Source organism: Vulpes lagopus, chromosome 21, assembly GCF_018345385.1.
Source record: "Vulpes lagopus strain Blue_001 chromosome 21, ASM1834538v1, whole genome shotgun sequence".
NCBI lineage: Eukaryota > Metazoa > Chordata > Mammalia > Carnivora > Canidae > Vulpes > Vulpes lagopus.
In genome coordinates, this window is record NC_054844.1 from 757,706 (window position 1) to 778,078 (window position 20,373).

The 20,373-nt window shown below is 48.2% G+C and overlaps 1 protein-coding gene across 8 annotated transcripts in view; it reads right to left on the reverse strand.

Moving 5' to 3' along the window:
- Positions 1–175: 175 nt before the first annotated feature.
- The window catches only part of SLC25A18 (solute carrier family 25 member 18), a 31,295-nt gene continuing 11,097 nt past the window's right edge, over positions 176–20,373 (reverse strand). Inside the window, exons 1-11 of one of the 8 annotated variants that reach the window (XM_041736480.1) lie at positions 17,493–17,643; positions 17,210–17,345; positions 11,168–11,289; positions 9,829–9,984; positions 9,554–9,609; positions 8,318–8,408; positions 5,473–5,591; positions 2,899–3,058; positions 1,982–2,136; positions 1,355–1,430; positions 176–949 (exon numbers count right to left, since the gene is read on the reverse strand). In XM_041736480.1, the coding sequence (XP_041592414.1) occupies positions 808–949; positions 1,355–1,430; positions 1,982–2,136; positions 2,899–3,058; positions 5,473–5,591; positions 8,318–8,408; positions 9,554–9,609; positions 9,829–9,984; positions 11,168–11,187 (975 nt within the window). In that variant the 5' untranslated portion in view covers positions 11,188–11,289; positions 17,210–17,345; positions 17,493–17,643 and the 3' untranslated portion in view covers positions 176–807. The other 7 variants (XM_041736477.1, XM_041736482.1, XM_041736481.1 and 4 more) reach the window with 7 other exon arrangements.

The window sequence follows — 20,373 nt, forward strand, 5'->3', positions numbered from 1 at the left end:
GGGGACACGTGGGGACCGGGCTGCAGGGTGATGCCATGATGGAAGCCCTGCCAAAGCCCATGGTGGGGAACTGTGTCTGCCCGTTTTGACGTAGGTCGGTTCTGAGAGGAATGGGACAGTAGAGGGCAAACCATTCACTGCAGCCCGTCTGCTTCTCCCACTGATGACAAAGATGACATTTTAAAATCCATTTTATTTAAAACCGTGCTGCGTGGACGTTCTGTGCGAGCCATGCTGCACAGGGGCGGGGCCGGGAGTGGCCTTGACTTGGCCCAGACCATCACTTAGACCCCCAGCAGCCATCCTCAATTTGAAAAGATTTGTTTGGCTTCAGACCAGGTACTGACTCAGGGCTTTCATGGTCCCCTTGAACTTCTGAGCCTCCTTTTCCCCAAAATCAGTGCAAGAACTAAGTTATTTAACTCAGAATTAACAAAAAACTAAATCCTCAAACCACAAGTATGTAGAGTTTGAGTGTGAAGTAAAAATGTAAAATGTAGAACAGCCCTTCTATCTTTACTACGTGTTAAGGACCTACAGTTAATACAAACCACCCATGAACTATTTTTGTTGGTGACAAGCAGGTAGCTGGAGGCTTCTGAGGCTCCCAGGGAGCTGTGGGCCCAAAGAAAGTGAACACAGATACCACGAAGGGCTGTGGGACCGGACGCAGCTCGCTTGTTAGGGTGAGAGTGTTTCTTCAGAGGCTGAGGTAGCACTACGAGGACAAAGTAGGAATGGGCCATCCTGCTCGACCCTCTGAGTAGAACAGGCTCTAGCAGCAAGGGGCCTGGGCTCCCGCCACCTCTACTCAAAACACTTTAAGATCCGCTCCCCAATACCAATGAAGTAGACCCCTTGGGCAATCCCGAAGAGAGGGGCGATTACGAGGGCCCTGCAGCCTGCTCCCTTCATGAAGGCAGATGGTCCCTCCTGAATCCAAAGTTTCCTGCGGAGAGAAGAGGCCTGTTAGCCGATTGGCCAGAGCGCACAGTGAACGGTATTGTGATACACTCCCCTCTGACATTTGCATGTCTCCCATGGAAGAGATGTCAGTTTGCACAGCAAGAGCATGCTCCCAGACGTGAGAAGCCTTGTCCCATCCGTCATATGTGCAGTTTGGTTACTAAGCAGCTGTGTCCAGGCCATGGGAAGTCAGGGGGTTCCAGATGGACTCTGGGAGAAAGATGCTGTAGGGATGTGAAGGAAGAGAAGCTCCCAGTACATCCTGTTTCTGTTGAGAGGTGAGTGGAAGGAACGGATTTCAAGGAAATCCAGAGCTCAGTGTGGTGGGGTGGAGGAGACCAGGGGACCGTTCCCACCTCAGCCTCCAAAGAGCTGCTGCGGTGCTCACCTGGCGCAGTTGGTGATCCCACTGTAGGTGTCCTCTCCTAGGCCTTTTTTCAGTGTTTGGATTCGAGTTTTCAAAACTAAAACAAAAGTTAAAAAAAGAGGTGAATGTTTCCAACATGAAGTTGTTGCCTGTTAGAGCCAGTATCCACAGAACCAAATCCCGAGGCGGGATCTGCTGCTGTGTGGCCTGTGATAGAAGGTCTTCCTCTTTTTGGGCCTCATTCATAAAACGAATCAGAAATGACACAATCCTTCAGGTCACTCAGGCTGCAGAAGGGGCCGCTGGGTGTGATAGATGAGCTGGGTGTAGCACTAAAGTAGGGGCTGTGGGCTCTGCTCAGGCCCCTCCACCACCACCTTTAGCCTCAGGGTTGAAACCCTCCAGTGGGGGAGGAAAAGCTAATGAGACCACCTAGAAGGGGAGGAGACTCATCAGGGGTAAGAGAGAGAGCGAGGGTCCCCTGGGCCCCTGTGTCTGGGGGACCCTTGGTGAGCCTCTGCCAGTGGCCACAGGTGGTGACCCACAAGGGTTTTGTGGTTGGAGCTTAGTATGTATCCCAGACAGCTGTCCGGTGACCTCATCTGTGACGTGTTGACCCTGGAAGCCCTCCATCTCCGATGCACTTACCATCCAGAGGCGTTACTGCAACAGCAGCTACAGAACCTGCAACGCAGCCTGACATAAAGGAATGAGCAAAGGAAGCCTTCCCAGTCCTCTCATTGAAACCAAGGTTGTTCAGATTTGCAAACAGTGGGAAGTAGATGATGGAGAAGGGAATGTCTCTGCAGGAGAGGAAGAGGGCACCCTGAGCCTGCTGCTGCGGGGTGCCCCGCAAGGCCCCTAAGTGCCAGGGCCTGGCTGATGGTCACATAAGCCTGCATTTACTGCTCCTTCCCTGGCCCTGTGATGGTGTAGAGCGGCAGACGGCAGGCAGTGGCCTAAGGGGACTGCTGGGGCTGCCCCTGCCTCCGCACCCCCAGCACCTGCAGGGCCCCAGGTGCAGAGACTGGGGGCACACTGTGAGGACGGGTGGGCTAAGGTGGGAGCCAGCGGGTTGAGCCAGTGACTGGTGACAAGCTATATAAGCTAAGTGTTGGGAGCAGGGAGCGGGCAGGAAGGTGAAATTCATTTATCTACTGACCAGGTGATGGGAGAAAACTAGCACCTGGCCTGGGACACTCCTGATCCACTTTAATGATTTTGGCCAGATAGCAAAGTCAAGCGAGGGGTCTCTGCGCTCATTCATTCATAAATGGTCAAAGTCCTCTTTAGGCAGAGCATCCTTAGGTGCCTCTGGGCCACAGAACATCAGTGCTCCTATGGTCTGGCTGCGGGAGGAGGGGCCTCCAGGTGGTCTCCCAGGTGCCTGTCCTCACAGTTCTGCCCAGTTCTGGACCAAAGAGGAAGCACGGAGGTGCTTCTCTGGGGTTTGAGTGTTGTAGGAAGGATGCGAGGACAGAAGGGGCAGCAGGGCCCTGCCCCCTGTGCCCTGTCCTCGGTCCCCAGGGCCCTTCCATGTCCCACGTTCAGGAGGAAAGCCTCACCTGAGGAGAGTGGCACCCAGACCCTTGTAAAGACCAGCCAGGCCCTGGGTGCAGAGTAGCTCCCAGGCAATAAGGGTGGCAGACGGGCGCTTGTGGGTGGAAGCCGAACCTGCAGTGTAGGACCTGGAGGAGGAAGGTGCTGAGGCCGAGCCCTGACAAACTGCTGAAAGGGAGAGAACAGAGCCCATCACAACCCAGGCCCCAGCAGGCCTACACAGCACTTCCCCAGGAGTGTGCCTCCCGCCTCCCAGCCCTGCGGCTCAGAGGTGACACTGACACCCCTCCTAGATTTCTGAGGATCGTCCTAATTTTATCTTTAAGTCATCTCTACACCTAACATGGGGCTCAAAGTTAGGATCCCAAGATCCAGAGTCACGTACTCCACCCACTAAGCCAGCCAGGTGCCCCAGATTGTCTTCATTTTAGAACATTTGTTTTTAGCTCTAAGGCGATGTTTTTAAGATTGGTGTCTTCTAGTCTGTCATGGGGCACTTCCCAAGGCCCGTGCAGCCCCCATAATAGGGAACTAGAGCAACACCCGCTCCAGCCGCCAGTTTCTTATCCTCTTGTTAGAGCTGTGTTCTTGATCTGGCTTCCATGTCTAAACCACCTCTGAGCCTACTCACATAGCTTCGTCTGCTGGCACTTGGGGCATCGCAGCCCTACTTTTGCCTACTGAATAAAGTGTGCCTCCTGCCTCCCAGCCCATTTATGGGCAGCCGTTTATGTATTTTGTATTTTGTATCATTTTGTAGAACCTGAGTTTTCATTTTAGTTGAATAATTCAGAACCCATGACTTAATATGTTCAACACCTAAGAAATATTTCAAGTACAGCATTTCTGCTGTGGGTGAGTCCCATCAATGACCGCAGGATTCAATGCACGGAAATTGTGTGAATATAATTCTCACCACTTTGAGAAGCTTTGTCTAGACTCTAAGCCCTTGCTCAAAGGAAGTGATTTCATGTCCCCGTTGTGTGTGGTAGCCAGCAGGGCAATAGCTCACGCTGAGCAGCTGGTGATGGCAATAGCGTCCTAGCAACAGTGAGCCGGGTCGTTCACCAGTGAACGCTGTTCTCCCCATCACTTGCTCTAGATGGACGTCATTCATCCATTCACTCATAGCCCATCTTTCTCTTCTTTTTACATGATTTAGGAATACTAACACTTAACCCCAGTCAAAAAACAAAATGTTTCAGAGCTTTTACTCTTTGTGTATCACAACACAGGGGCTTCCCAGGGCCCAAGCCTTATTCTTGCTGCAGTTAGATGTATTTCAGGTGATTCTGACCCAAACCTAGAAAGCTGGTTGAGTTCTAACATGACGTGAGTGCAATCGTGGGCTGGAGGACCTGGCCAGGTGCTGCCTTAGGCACACCACATGTTGGCTTATTTAATGTAGGTACTGCAATTACCTCCAAAGAGAAGCCCCCATCCCACGTCATGGGGCTGGCCTCCCTTCTGCTAGGCTGCTCCCCGTGGTTCTTAATACATGCTTTGGTTCCTATAGCATTCTGTATTTGAGAGGACCAGGGCCAGGATTTAGGAAAGGAACAAAAAATTCTCTTCCAGAGAAAACAAAAAGAACAGAAATGGTTCTCCTGTCCTTTATTATTCCTTCCCTCTACAGGCCAGCCTTCCAGAGCATAATATGGTATCCACTGAAGTGTTTGTGAGCAGGCTGTTGGCACCTCAAACCTAAAGGTCACCATGATGTGATAGAGGTATTGGGGTGTTTTCTGTCCCTGTGGATCAAGTTTCTCATTTCTGCTATTTGTTCTAGAACTGGGAGTGTTGAAATCTAGAATAGTATCCATAAAATAAAAAGACTTATAGGGGCATCAGGCTGGCTCAGTTGGAGTATGCAACTCTTGATCTCAGGGTTGTGAGTCTGAGCCCCACATTGGGTGTACAGATTGGTTTTAAAATTTTTCAAATATTTTTTTTTTCAAATCTTAAAAAAAAAAAAAAAAAGACTCCTACTGACTGGAAAGCTGACTAAATCACAGTTTAGAAATGAGTGCAGCCTCAGCGTCCATCGAAAGATGAAGGGATAAAGAAGATGTGGTCTATGTATACAATGGAATATTACTCAGCCATTAGAAATGACAAATACCCACCATTTGCTTCGACGTGGATGGAACTGGAGGGTATTATGCTGAGTGAAGTAAGTCAATCGGAGAAGGACAAACAGTGTATGTTCTCATTCATTTGGGGAATATAAATATTAGTGAAAGGGAATATAAGGGAAGGGAGAAGAAATGTTGGGAAATATCAGAAAGGGAGACAGAACATAAAGACTCCTGACTCTGGGAAATGAACTAGGGGTGGTGGAGGGGGAGGAGGGCGGGGGGTGGGGGTGAATGGGTGACGGACACTGAGGGGGACACTTGACGGGATGAGCACTGGGTGTTATTCTGTACGTTGGTAAATTGAACACCAATAAAACATTAATTAAAAAATATAAAAAATAAAGAAAAAAGATAAAAAAAAGAAATGAGTGCAGAATGTAGAGAAATGTATTGTGATCACAACCCTTTGTTAATCCCATGTGAAGTCAGGATCAGCCTCACCCAAGCGCCCAGCATCCTGCAGCTGAATCTTGAGCATTTCCATGGGACAGGTAACCACCACCTGGCACATTCCAGCTCCACATCCAGCCAGCATCTCCATCTTCAGATTCCGCTGCAGCCTGTGGGACCATGAGTTAGGCTCCTTCAGTGACAGGCCAGCCCTGCCACCCTACCCTGGCCCACCCACCAAAGTCCCAAGGTGGTTAGGACCTCTTTTTTTTTTTTTTTTGGTTAGGACCTTCTGTGCATGGTGTTTAGCCTCATTCAGATTGGCTGTTGCTCACCCGGTGGGGTGAGTCATCACCTGGTGCTTAGACTCAGCCTCCTTAAAACATGAAACTGAATTTAAAGCAGGCTGCCAGGGAGGTAGCACCTTCATCAAGGTTAAAACTACCTATTGCAGGGATTGGATTGTCCCTGACCCCTTGAACAGTATCTCAAGGGCAACGGGGGGAGGGGGGGGGGACAGAACATTCTAGAAAGTGTGTGGGGTTGATTAAGTGTGTGGGGTTGATTTCTAAAAACCCCACATATGGGCAGTCTGGGTGGCTTAGTGGTTTGGCGCCGCCTTTGGCCCAAGGCCTGATCCTGGGGATCCTGGATCAAGTCCCATGTTGGGCTCCCTGCATGGGGCCTGCTTCTCCCTCTGCCTGTGTCTCTGCCTCTCTCTCTCTCTCTCTCTCTCTCTCATGAATAAATACATTAAAAAAAAAAAAACCGCATAGAAACAGACACACAGAGTAAGGGAACAGAATTGGAAACCCAGAAATAGAGACATTCAACTAATAGGTGATGAGGGAGCTGAGAACACTGAGTGGACAAATGACAGTCTTCTCGATAAATTGTGCTGAGAAATCATTGACGTGGAAGAGAGTGAAAGTAGACCCCCCAGCTTAGACAACTCACAAAAATGAACTCAAATGGATTAGAGACTTAAATGTAAGGCCTGAAACCATAAAACTCCTAGAAGAAAACATGGGGGTAGCTCTTTAACATGGGTCACCTAAAGCACAAGAACACGAGCGAAGAGACAAGCGCGGCCACTTCAAACTGAAAAGCTCCTGCAGAGCAAAGGAAAGCACCAACAGAATGAAATGGCAGCCTGTGTGGGGGGAAAGCCTTGTACATCACACGTCTGACAAGAGCTTGATACCCAATAGATAAAGAACTCATACAACTCAATAGTAAAAACAAAACTCACCACAAATAATCCAATTTAAAAACAGGCAAAGGACCAAAAAGATATTTTCCAGTGAAGATATTCCAATGACCAACAGATATGTGAAATATGCTCAATATCACCAACCATCAGGGAAATGCACATCCACACCACAGTGAGATAGCACCTCACACCTGTCAGAATGGCTGGTATTGGGACACCTGGGTGGCTCAGCAGTTGAGCGTCTGCCTTCGGCTCAGGACATGATCCCGGAGTCCCAGAATTGAGTCTTGTATTGAGGTCCCCATGGGAAGCCTGCTTCTCCCTCTGCCTATGTCTTTGTCTCTCTCTCTCTCTGTCTGTCTCTCATGGACAAATAAATAAATCTTTTAAAAAAAAAAAAAGAATGGCTGGTATCAAAATGACACAATAAGGTGCCTCGGTGGTGCAGTCAGTTAAGCAGTGGACCCTTGGTTTCAGCTCAGGTCATGATGTCAGGGTCCTGCATTCAAGCCCAGCACTGGGCATCATGCTCAGTGGGGAGTCCACTGGAGATTCTTTCTCTTTCTCTTATTCTCTTTGTCTCTCCTCACCACCCCACTGTCTCTCTCACAAATAAACACTTTTTTTTTTTTTTTTAAGGATGATAAATGCTGGCAAGGCTGTCACGAAAGGGGAAGCCTGTGCACTGTTGGTGGAAAAGTAAATTGGTAAAGCCACTATGGGGAACAGTAGGGAGTTTCCTCAAAAAATTAAAAACAGAACTGCCCTACAATCCAGCAATTCCATTTACTCAGTGTGCATCCAAAGGAGATGGAATCGGTGAGCTATCTGCACCCCCACATTCACTACACCATTGTTCACAACAGCCAAAACTCGGAGACAGCCTGTGTGTTGATGGGCAGTTGGATGGATACAGAAAACGTGTATATACACCATACAATATTACTCGGCCATAAAGCAGAAGGAAATCCTGCCATTTGAGACATGGATGGACTTTGAGGGCATTATGCTAAGAGAAATAAGTCAGAGAAAAACAAATAGTGATCTCACTGACATGCAGAATCCAGAAAAAATCAAAGTCACAGAAAAAGAGATGAGATTTGTGGTTATCCAGCCCTTCCTGGGACAGGAATTAGGGGAAGGTGCTCTGTAGGCACAAAGTTCCAGTTATAAGGTAAGCACTGGGATGGAATGCGGCATGATGACAATGGGTCACACTGCTCTGCACTACATTTGATAGTTGCCAAGAGAACAGATCCTAAAGGTTCTCATCTCAAGGAAAAAACAACTCTTCGGGTAACTGCATGAAGTGATGGATGTTAACTAAACTCGTCGTGGTAAATTGTGTACCAAGTCATTATACGATGCATAACTATGCACTGTACGAACTTACACAGTGTTGTACTGCAGGGATATCTCAATAAAAAATGAAAGAAGCATGTTCATCAGCTAGTTGATGAATGTACGTCTAGTCTATAATGGTCTGTCTGTCATGTAGAACTTTCACATTATAGCAGCTCATTCTCTCCTTTCACTTCCCACTTGCCAAAACGTACACTAACCTTCCACCATTTGTGTGCACATATTCATATACATACAGACAGGTAAATGGCACAGTCCTCCCCCTGTCCTGTCCCCCACAGTGTGTGGGATTTCCACCCCACGGCCCCCGCCTGGACATACTCATCCTCCATTAGCAGCTGCCGAAAGAAATCATTGGCTGCCAGCTTGATAGCCTTCTCTGGAGTGACCAAGGTTAAGTTCACTGCAGCCCCTGGAAGGAGAAAACGAGGACGGGTTAAGGCCATCTCAAAGGTAACACTTCTTGGGTTACCTGGCTGGTGCACTCAGTGGAGCCTGTAACTCTTGATTTCAGGGTTGTGAGTTCGAGCCCCATGTTTGGTGTAGAGTTTACTTAAAGATAAATTACTTAAAATTCACAATTCTTTGAGTCTGCCACTCATGTAGACAACCTATTCTCAGACCTAGCCAGGCAGGTTTCTGGGAGTAATTGGGGTCTAGTCAGGGAGGGATGTTGAGGAGGGCTCTTTGGCCTATTTTATAGAAATATGGAAGGGTTTTTCATCTTCCTACTTTCTCTCCTCCCTCCACATTTTCTCTTCTTAGGCCTGTGTTTCCTTTATGGGCTCATTGCTGCAGTTATTAGGAAGTTCTTTTGGTCCTTGTGCATCTTGCCCATCTCCCACAGTAAGTGAACAGTTCCCAAATCAGGCCCCAATAATCAGGTCTGAGGGGACGGGGGGCCAGTCTCCATTCCTCTGTGCTTTACTAGCCAGTCCCACTGGCAGTTTTTGAGCCACAGCAGTTTTTATTTCATTCTATTTCTCAGGGGCACTAGAATTTCAGCTCCTTCTTAACTGAAGGAACTTTGCACCCATCTTCAAGCCCTAATCATGGCTATTTATACGGCCTGGACAGGGCCACTGCAGGGGGCTCAGATAGCACTGGCTAGTGTCAGGGAAGAGCCACCCAGTAACTCCCTGTAAGGAGCTCAAAACCCTTTCCATCTCTTCCCTGTCAGCCTCTTCCTCTTCTGCTTTCAGGGGCTGATACCCTGACAACCCTGAAGGGGTGCGGGGGGCGGGGAGGAGGGCGCAGAAGACCACTTGCTTCCAGCATGACTCAGTGAGACAGTAACAGTACCAGAATGGAAACCGGGGCTTGATGCCGCCCCAGAACCTCACCATAACTTCCTCTGTCTCCACCAAGGAACAAGAGGGCTTGTGAAAAGCTCATGTCGCTTTGGATCACCTGGTAGCCCAGGCCCCACCCCAGGAGCTCCTTGGGCAAAAGAAATACCATTTCCCAATGTTCTATAAGCCAGGGTACCATGGGCTGTACCCTCTTTTCTCATCTGGCCCAAGCAGGCCTCCCCCCCAGGACACATGATAAGCCCACCTCGGTACATGCCCAAGAAGCCCTCTGCCCTGGCAGTTTTCATCAGGCAGTCTATCCTAGAAGCAGAGGGCAGAAAAGGAAGTCAGTGGTGAGCAGTGGCTGTTGCATCAGCCCCCCACCCCAACCTGGTGCCCTAACCCTGCTGGGCACACCCCCACCCCACTCCACCCCACAATGTCTGCACTCCTAGATAGAGACTGGAAGGGATGAGGCCCCACATCCCTCCCCAGGGCCCCCCTCTCCCTGTGCACCCCAGTCCCCTCCTCAGTACATACATTCCTTTGTAGATGTCTTTTCCATGCTGGTTCTGCAGCCGAGTCTTGGCCAAGTCGATGGGGAACACACAGGTCACCCCAACAAGCCCTGCCACACCTCCATTGATGAGTTTTGCTGTGACACTAGGTGGCGAGGAGGAGGGTGCCACAGAATGACTGAGGAATGAGAGACGCAGGGGTTTGGAGGGAGGCTGACTGCAGAAGGCGGCACCCAGCCAGGTGGGTGGGAGTGGGGAGGGGGGCAAGGAACAGGAAGAGCAGCCCCTCCTGGGGCTTCAGCTCCACAGTAGAGACCCCCACCGAAGGCAGCACCTCCTAAGGCCAGCCTGGGGCTCCGTCCCCCTACCCCGGGACCAGTTACAGAGACAGGTGAGGGCCTGGGGCCTGGGGTGTTTGGCCTGGCCTGGGGGGCGGGCATTGCACTCACCAGGGTTGAGGCATCTTGTCCTAACTCTCCCCAGGGAATACATCCTTAGGCTAGGATGCCGAAAAGGCTTTTGGGAAGGAGGCCCAGAGTGCCAACTCTGTCCCCTGGGGCCCTGCCAGGTGCAGGCAGTCCTCAGCTCTCCTCAGAGCTTCCACCAAGGGCCTGTTGTCTGGCGGGTCCCTACCTTCAGAGCCACGTGTGGAGAAGGTTTCCACCAGGCTGCTACCTTATTTCAGGCTGAAGTTCAAGCAGGACAGAATTTGAATCCGGCTACGCTGTTCACTTAAACAAGTTACCTCTCTTCTCTGGCCCTTTGTTTTTCTCCTCTGTAAAACTGGCCTCAAAGGATTTTGTGAGGATTAAGAAGTTAATGCACGTGGTAAATGGTAGCTCTTATCTATAATAAGAGAACACACATTTTTGTCAGTGAGGGCTTGTAGTTGTCCCAAGATCACCGGGCTAAAGTGCTGAGATGGCCTGACTCCAGCAAAAGTAAAATAAAGCCACGCTTTGCACGACGTGAGCGACGTGAGCCCCCCGGCCTGGAGGGCCTGGAGGAAGACTGAAGACAGAAGTTCAAGCCTCCTCAGTAACATTTTCTTATCTTTTCAAGCCAGGGGCAGATTGTGAGCAAAATATTTGCGGGTAGATTACCTGGAGATAGTAAGAACAGATAATAGAGCCTCTCACACCTGAACAAGCAAGCAACTTTGCGCAAACAGAGGTGTGACTGGAATTTTGTGACCTGAGAAGATGCAGTTCAAACAATTAGAAATTTTACGTGTATATTCTGCTTACTAGGGGAAACTGAGTCTGGCTTGCTTCTCACCTGGACTCAGGAGTCTGGAGGAGCAGGCGACTGCTGCGCCGTCACCACAGACACCCGGCCCGGAGCGGCCCTGGCCAGTTTACCTCAAGTCCTGAGTGGACATTCTCAGCCCGGGCGGCTGCGGTCCGGGACGCGGCGGCGCTGCTGTGTCCTGGGCTCGGCGGCGCAGAGGCGACAGGGCCCGCGGGGGCTGGGGGTGTCACAGCTATGAAACAAAGATTTTAAGAAAAGTTGCTATGGACTAACCTTCCACCATTGTGTGCACATATTCATACACATGAACCACATACAGGAACCCCTCTCACGGGGCCCGGAACTGTGATAAAGCCCTTGAAATGTTCCGAGGTCACTGTTTGGCTCCTAAAATGTGTTTTCCAGACTTGCTATGATCTTGTACAAAGACTAGACTGCTTTAAGTCTCCGGACTTCTTTATAATTGACACATAAGGAAAGCACCACGGAGTGTCAAAAAGTCAAAGCTATATTCTTCTTCTTCTTATTCTTCTTCTTATCACGGCTTCTGGGGAGGAGTCCTGTTGCCGGGGCCGTGTCCGGAGAGCTCTCCTGCTGTTCCCACGGGCTGGCTCGGGCTCTGAGATGCCTCTGCCCTCCAGGCTCCCTTCAAGCTGCTTTAGGGTCCCCCTCCACTTCCAGGCTCCTCATTGGTCCCTGAGGCTGCCAGTAATTTTCTGTTGTCTGCCACTATTTTGTTTGGGGGAAGAAAAGAGAGAGACCAATCTTTCTCTTGGTATGTATTGATCCATTCAGAAAAAAATTGACTGAGTGCCAGGCACTGACTGTTCCAGGTCTGGGGATACAGCAGTGACCCAAAGAGTACAATCCTAGTTCTTAAGGGCTTAGATTCTACAGGAGAAGAGAGACAATAAATGAAATAAGTGAATCCTAGGGAAATTCTTCTTATTATTTTTAAAGATTTTATTTATTTGAGAGAGAAAGAGAGAGAGAGAGAGAGAGAGAGAGAAACAGACACACAGGCAGAGGGAGAAGCAGGCTCCATGCAGGGAGCCTGACGTGGGATTCAATCTGGGGACCCCAGGATCACACCCTGGGCCAAAGGCAGGTGCTAAACCTCTGAGCCACCCAGGGATCCTGGGGAGAGTGGTTTAATTATGGATGTATGTTGAAGACAGGCCAACAGGATTGCCCGATGAGATACTCAAGGAGTAGTTGTTGGTCTGAGAAACTGAAAGAATGGTTTTATGGACCTAGAACATGTAAAACTTGGATCTGTTGGAGAAATAGGAAGCTGGTTTGTAGAGAAAGAAGCAGAAAACTGAAGCAAGCACATCTGGAAGAAAAACAGAAGATGGAGAAAGTCTGCTGCTGTTTAAAATCCCAGGTTCCAGTGACAGAACGGAATCTTTGGATTCAGTGACAGCCAACTGTCCTGTCAATCAACTGGGTCATTATTGCTGAACTTGCTAGAATGTGTATCTGATACACCCACCCAAAGGGGCTTAATTATCCCCAAACTAGCAAAGGGATGGAGGATTTGCAAATTACAGAATCCCTAAAGCATGGATTCAGCAGAGAGAGAGCAGGGCCCAGGCTGGGGGGCTAGGGGCTTGTGCCATGCTACCAGTCATCTCTGGAGGCTCCAGCCCTGTCCTCCAAGAGCTGGAGCTTTAGGAAACTTGGGGTCAGGAAATTAAAATTTGCCCCCTGTTCTTTGAAACACTTGTGGTTAGGAGAGAAAGATTCATTGTGATTCCAGGTGGCCACCTTAAAAATGAATAGGAAACAAATAAAATCCTTTAAAAAAAAGGGGGTGGGGTTCCTGGGTGGCTCAGTGGGTGAGCATCTGCCTTCGGCCCAGGGTGTGATCCTGGAGTCCTGGGATGGAGTCCCTCATTGGGCTCCCTACACAGAACCTGCTTCTCCCTCTGCCTGTGTCTCTGCCTCTCTGTGTCTCTCATGAATAAATAAATAAAATCCTTAAAAAAAAAAAAAAAAAAAGGAAACAACAGCACAAGTATGAAACCCTGTCAGTCTGAAATCAGAGATTCAAATAATTGAGAATCTTGCAGCCATATTCCCTGCTTTTTCTAGAACTAAATTACTAGTTTATAAATTGTGGTTCACTGGTTTTGGAACAGGGGTATTTAAGAGAAGCCAGAGAAATTAGGGACACCCCAGTCGCTGGGTCATTAGCACTTGCATGAGGCAAGTGTGATAATGGGATGTGATAATCTCTCCAACCTTCAAGGGCATTCACCTGTTGCCATGTCATGTACTTGGCATTGCAAGTTTCCACCTTTACCCCCCACCCCAAGACTGGGCCAGGCCACTGGAAGTCCCAGGCCCAGCAGTTCCCTTGAACAGACTTAATATTCAAAGACCATGCCGACAAGACAACATTTCTGGCACCGGTGAATGCATTAGCAACTGGAGTCAACAAAGAGGAAACTGACAATCAGCCAGTGAAGGTTTTAAAGGGGTTGTCACCATAAAATCCCACACTTGGCATCAGGGTCCAGATTTGCTGAATCCCTAAATGACAGCCCAAGTGTCACTCTACAAATGCTCGTGGAGTGCCTACTGTGTGCCTGCAGTTCCAGGCAGCAGGGATATAGTTGAGAGCAAAACCAAGGTCCCCATTTTCTCAGAGTCTAGGTTCTCCTGGCTCTAGCCCTGATAGAAGGCTTGCAGAGTGATACAGCACGCCCTCCTCACCATGGCTCTTTCCATGTGGGACCTGAAGGGTCCCTGGCCAGGGAAATTCTTCCAGCAAGCCAGGCCCTGAGGCAGCCATTTGCCTGACCAAGGAGGTCCCCACTTTGCCAAAGAATTTAGTATACAGATGGACACTCACTAAATTATCTCTTTTATTTTTTTTAAGATTTTTATTTATCTATTTTGAGAGAGAGAACACAAGCAGTGGAGAGGCAGAGGGAGAAGCAGACTCCTCACCGAGTAGGGAGCCTGATGTGGGGCTCGATCCCAGGACCCCAGAATCATGACTCGAGCCAAAGGCAGATGCTTCACCAACTGAGCTACCCAGGCACCCCATATCTCTCCTTTTTTAAAAGGTTATTTATTTTTTAGTGATCTCTATATTCAATGTAGGACTCGAAATCAGGACCCCAAGGTCAAGAGTTGTGGGCTCCTCTGACTGAGTCAGCCAGGTGCCCCTAAATTATTTAGTCTTATCACTTAAGGAGTGTTCTAGGACTACTGAACAATAATATTTCTTTTTTTTCTAAATAGAATTTAGAAAAATAGAGTATTTGGGAGTACTGTGGTAGTAATACTAATTCTTTAAGCACTGATACACAGAATTATGAGGATCTGCACCTGGAACTCTTTGGGACCAAGGAGGGTAAGGGCTGAATATATAAAAAAGCAAAAAAAACAAAAACAAAAACAAAAAAACCCCACAACTTTATCTGGATAACAGAGGCTCCCTGTCATTGCCTCTGGATGCAATATCTGGTCATGACATTGAGTTATCACATTGGGAAGATACATGCATTTATAACTTGACATGTGATTATTGAACCATATTAGAAAGAAGAAACTTAGGGCTGCCTGGCTGACTCAGTCGGTAAAGCACTCAATTCTTGATCTTGGAGCTGTTGAGTTCAAGTCCTATGTTGGTGGTGGAGGTTACATTGAGAAAAATTTTTAAAAAGGAGGAAATTTGGATGTATAGGAAATGCTGTGTTTGCATGTCCTCAGGCATCAAAGGGTGGTATGCAGTGGTACAACTGTTGGATCTCTTCACTATCCCATTTCCAGGAGCCACCCCCGTCTCCCTCACCACTCACCTGGTGGGGACTGCCATATTTTTTTTAATAAAGATTTTATTTATTTATTTATTTATTTATTTATTTATTTATTTATTCATGAGAGACACAGAGAGAAGCAGAGACACAGGTTGAGGGAGAAGCAGGCTCCATGCGGGGAGCCTGACGTGGGACTGGAGGATCACACCCTGAACCTAAGGCAGATGTTAAACCTCTGAGCCACCCAGGCGTCCTTGGGAGAGAACTTTTTAAAGAAAAAAGAACCTGGACTTGGCGACTGTGGAGCTGGCGGAGGCCTCAAACCTGAGGCGCTGAGGAACCGAAATTTTCGGAAAGGGAGCTGCCCAGAGGACGGAGAGGCTCTGGCAGAGAAGCCAAGACTCTGGGAAGTCAGCGGGGAGGCACCCCTCGCTTGGCAGGCAGGACACCATTTTGCCAGTGAGTGGACCAGGCTAGTTCTTGGACCCCTTAGATGACTATTTCCAGAAGCATCTCTGCCCTGAGTGCATGTGTGTATGTGTGTGTATACACAAGGGGTGGTGTGTCCTGTTCCCCACCCTACTGCAAGCTCTGTTTTGCAAACAAGAAGCTGGCTAAGGATGATCTTGGGCAAAGAGCCAGGAGCAGACAGGTCCTGGTGGGGAAGGGAGGGAGTCCACCTGGCAGTGCCCAGCTGGCCCACCTACCCTGTCTTGTCCAGATGCACTGTGCCTAATGGCAAAACTGTCACCCATCCTAGGAGATAGCCAATTAACAGATGCTTGGGTAGTGATTGGTTTTGTTGCTGTTGTTGTTGTTAATAATGAACCATTATTCTACTTCTTAAAATATTGAAAGTACTAGAAAAAAATTAGAAAATTTGGAAAGCACAGAAAATGATTTCTTTTTAAAGATCTTACCTATTGGGCAGCCCGGGTGGCTCAGAGGTTTAGCGCCGCCTTCAGCCCAGGTTGTGATCCTGGAGACCCGGGATCGAGTCCCACATTGGGCTCCCTGAATGGAGCCTGTTTCTCACTCTGCCTGCCTCTGCCTCTTTCTCTCTCTCTCTATGTGTGTCTCTCATGAATAAATAAATAAAATCTTTTTTTTTAAATCTTATTTATTTGACAGAGAGAGAGTGTAAGTAGGCAGAGTGGCAGGCAGAGGGAGAAGCAGGCTCACCACTGAGCAGGGAGCCCAATGCAGGGCCCGATCCCAGGACTCCGGGATCATGACCTGAGTGGAAAGCAGACACTTAACCAACTGAGCCACCCAGGCACCCATAGTAATTCAATTTTATTGTATTTTACAAAATTTTTGGTCCATAATGGGCAGGGCTAAATAATAAATAAGTCCATCATGGGTAGATAAAAGCTATCCTAAGTCTCTTACAGGCAAACAAGCCGCTGCTTGATCTCATGGGCGTCACCTACAGTCTAGGGCACCTGACAGCCTCCTCACTCTGCCTCCCCTCAAATCCAAGCTTTACCAACATTGCCAAGTAAACAGAAGGGCAAGTCTGGGCCCAACTGCCGGTCTGCCACTTTCCCATCTAAAGGGCATTGCTAACTTCCCACCACTCTTAGGACAGATTCCCAACCCTTTGCCCTGGCCTGAACCCAACTTTCCTACTTGACCGTGTCTCCCAAATCACTCCCTCACCTACTCTCCCTGCCAGCCATAGAGAACTCTCGCTTCCTGGAACACATCACAGTCTCTTGTGTCCGAGGCTTGCACATGCTGTCCTGTTGCCTAGGACACTCTTTCCTCATCTCTACCTGAAGAATTACAAATTGTTTTTTGGGCTTCCTCCCCTAAGCCCTTCTTAAGCCTCTCAAATCTTGGCGATGAGTCCTCTTCTGTGATTCTACTTAATACCCAGATATAGCACATTCCACGTTGGATTATAGTGGTTTGTTTGCTGGACTCCACCCCCAATCAGAAGAAGTTACTGGAAGAGGCAAGACAGTCCCAGGGTTTTACCCCTGGAGTCTGGTGCAGAGACATTCAAAAGAGATGTTGGAATCAATGAACCACGAGGGTGATTACCCCCTTAATTTTGCTGTCAATCTTGTCATTCTCTTCAGCTGCCCTCATTTCTTCACACTGAGACACTCAGGGAAGAGGCCCATTCTCTCTTCACCTTCTCTAATTAGCAGGGCAGGTGGGAGTTCTTCAGGGCTGAGCCCCCTTACACTAGCATTGCCTGGGATATCCTATTATCAGGGAGTGGCCACTTCCTTCTGCCTACCTCCTTCCTACTGTGTGCAGCAAGTGAAATGAGACCCTTTCCCACTGGCTGCTTTGACCTCTTTCCCAACTGTTTGCTAGACGATCTTTCCTTACTAACTCTAAGCTTGATGCAGACAAGACACTTACCTGCTTTTAGTAAGGAACCTCTCGCCTTCTCTGGATGCCAAGACAGGCCAGATCACTGCTGAGTTGCAGGAAGGGTTGGTTTACAATCCTCTTTTGTTATGGGCCCTCTCTCTTCATGCCCACACAGCCCTTACACCTGGGGCAGGATGGGAGGGAAGGTGGTCACGAATCCATCCTCCTCTACGCCAGGTCCCCAGCCTCTCTCCCACCTCCCACACTGCAGACTGGATTTGAATGGAGCCTCCATGAGGCCACTGTGCAGCCTAGCCAAGCCCAGTCCTACCTCCTCAGGTGGCAAGCAGGTGGCTGTTTACTTGGTTGTGGTATGACTGGGACAAAAATTCAAGCTGCCAAGGCGTTGTTCAAAGCAGCCTGAGGGCGAGGGTGACAGGACATTCACCACCCACTCAGCGACCTGGAAGTCCAGGAGGAGGACAAACACTGGAAAATCAATGCAATGCAAACATGTCTGCCAGACTTTTGGGGCCAGAAGGTAACATCTGCTTCTCAGATTCACAGTCTCTTCCAGCTACAGGGATTGCCTGTTGCGGTGATTCTGTCTGTTGAGTGGGCTACCATGTGCTCTGCCATCGGGAGGCTACAGTGTGGATGGGGCACACTCATGGCACTCACAGATGTTCTGGCAGAGCTGTGAGCTCAGGGTTGCAGCAGAGGATCTCTTCCAGTTTATAGAGTTGGAAAGGGTTCAGGAAGTAGTCATGGGTTTTGGGCTTGAAGACTGAGGGCAGAGGTAGAATTGAACTCCAGCTTCTCTTTAGTGGCAATTGTGTAATTTGGGGGAAGGGACGAGGCAGTAGCGGGGAGATTAAAGCTGGTAACATGTTGGGTCCCAAAGGTAGAGGACTTTTTTCCCAGCCAAGAATTTGGAAGAGATGAAGAATTAGCACAGGACAGACTTTGATGTCAGAGACCCAGGTTCAAATTCCAGCTTCCAAGTTAATAACTACCTCACTTTAGGCAAGTTATTTAAATGCCTTTCTTCATCAAAAGGGGGTTGAGGGGTACCTGGGTGGCTCAGTGGTTAAGTTTCTACCTTCGGCCCAGGTCATGATCCTGGAGTCCTGGGATCGAGTCCCACATCGGGCTCCCCGCATGGAGCCTGCTTCTCCCTCTGCCTGTGTCTCTGCCCCCACCACCACAGTGTCTCTCATGAATAAATAGAATCTTAAAAAAAACAACAACAAAAAAAGGGGGATTGAACTATCCACTTCATAGGACTGCCATGGGGCAGTAGAGCACAATGCCTGATAATGGGATTTGATGTAAGCCCGCTTTTGAACTGGTTTGAATTCCAGTTTACTATTTACTAGCTGAGTGACCTTAAGCAAATTACTTCTCTGGGCCTGTGTCCTCATCTATGAAATGAGACTCATACTTAGATGTAGAGCATTCAGTACATTTAGTACATTCAGTATTTCGTGTCTGGCACATAATCAGTGTTCGCTATGTGAGAACCTATCCTCTCCCTTTGGTGGGCAATGGAAAGCTGATCCACGATGTGGAGGAGGGGCCCACAGGGCACAGTTCAGGTTTATGGCAACACTAAGTGGTTTGGACAGGCTGAGAGATCACAGTAAGCCAGGCAAGAAATAAAATGAGAACCTGCATTGCAGGGGGATGTGAGATTTCTGTGAAGAACCGATATGCTTGGCAGCCAGTTAAACATGCCAGGGACAAATATTGTCTGAAACATGGATCAGGGGATCCCTGGGTGGCTCAGTAGTTTGGCGCCTGCCTTCTGCCCAGGGCATGATCCTGGAGTCCCGGGATCGAGTCCCACATTGGCTCCCTGCATGGAGCCTGCTTCTCCCTCTGCCTGTGTCTCTACCTCTGTCTCTGTGTCTCTCATGAATAAATAAATAAAATCTTTAAAAAAACAATGAAACATGGATCAGCAGGAAAAGATGTATTATCACCCCAACTAGGAGCATCAGGAGTGGGTAAGTAAGGAGAGTAGAGGGAAGAAAGGTTTGGCTGGCTGTGGAGTTTCAAGTGGCAGTCACAAAACAGGAAGCAATGTGTACAAGAAAGAGTGCTATCACCTCACACCTGTGAGGGTGGTATTATCAAAAAACAGAAAACATGTGTGGGCAAGGTTGTGGAGAAACTGGAACTCTTGTGCATTGCTGCTGGGAACGTAAAATGGGGCAGTGGCTATGGAAATCGATATCGCAGTTCCTCAAAGAGTTAAAAAAATAGAATTACCATATGATCCAGCAATTCCATTTTTGGGTATATACCCAGAACTGAAAGCAGTGCCTAAAACATATCTGCACACTCATGTCCATTGCAACATTATTCACAATAGCTAAAAAGTGAAACAATCCAAATGTCCTTTAATGGATGAATGGATAAACAAAATGTGGTATATACACACAATAGAATGTTCTTTAGCCTCCAAAGGAATAAAATTCTGCTACATGCCACAACATGGATGAACCTGGAAAACATGCTAAGTGAAATAAACCAGACAAAGAAGTACAGATGTGTGACTCCACTTACCTGAGGTACCTAGAATAGTTAAATTCATAGACTCAGAAAAGTGGTTACCAGGGGTTGGGGGAGAAAGGTGGTAGGGGAGTTAGTTTAATGGGTACAAAGCTTCACTATGAGATAAAAAACTTCTGGAGATGGATAGTAGTAACGGCTGCACAATGACATGAATGTACTTAATGCAACTGAAGTAACAGGTAGCAGAATTTTATTCCTTTTGGAGGCTAAAAAAATTCCATTCCCAAATAAATAAAATCTAAACAAACAAACAAAAAAAACCCCACACCACCCCAAACTGAGTGGGGGCACCTGGGTGGCTCAGTTAAGCATCTGTCTTTGGCTGAGGTCATGATCCCAGGGTCCTGGGATCGAGCCCCACATCAGGTTCCCTGCTCGGTGGGGAGTCTGCTTCTCCTTCTCCGTCTCCCTCTGCTGTTCTCCCTGCTTGTGATCTTTCTCTAATAAATAAATAAAATCTTTACAAAAATGGTTAAAATGGTATGTATGTATTTTATCATGATAAAAAGGAAGAGAGAGATGAGCAATGAAGCTAGTATATTACATTTAAACATAAATGGATGACATTGGAGGGAAATGATGTGAAAAATAAGATGTAAGATGTAGAAAATAAAATTGCAAATCATTTTGGT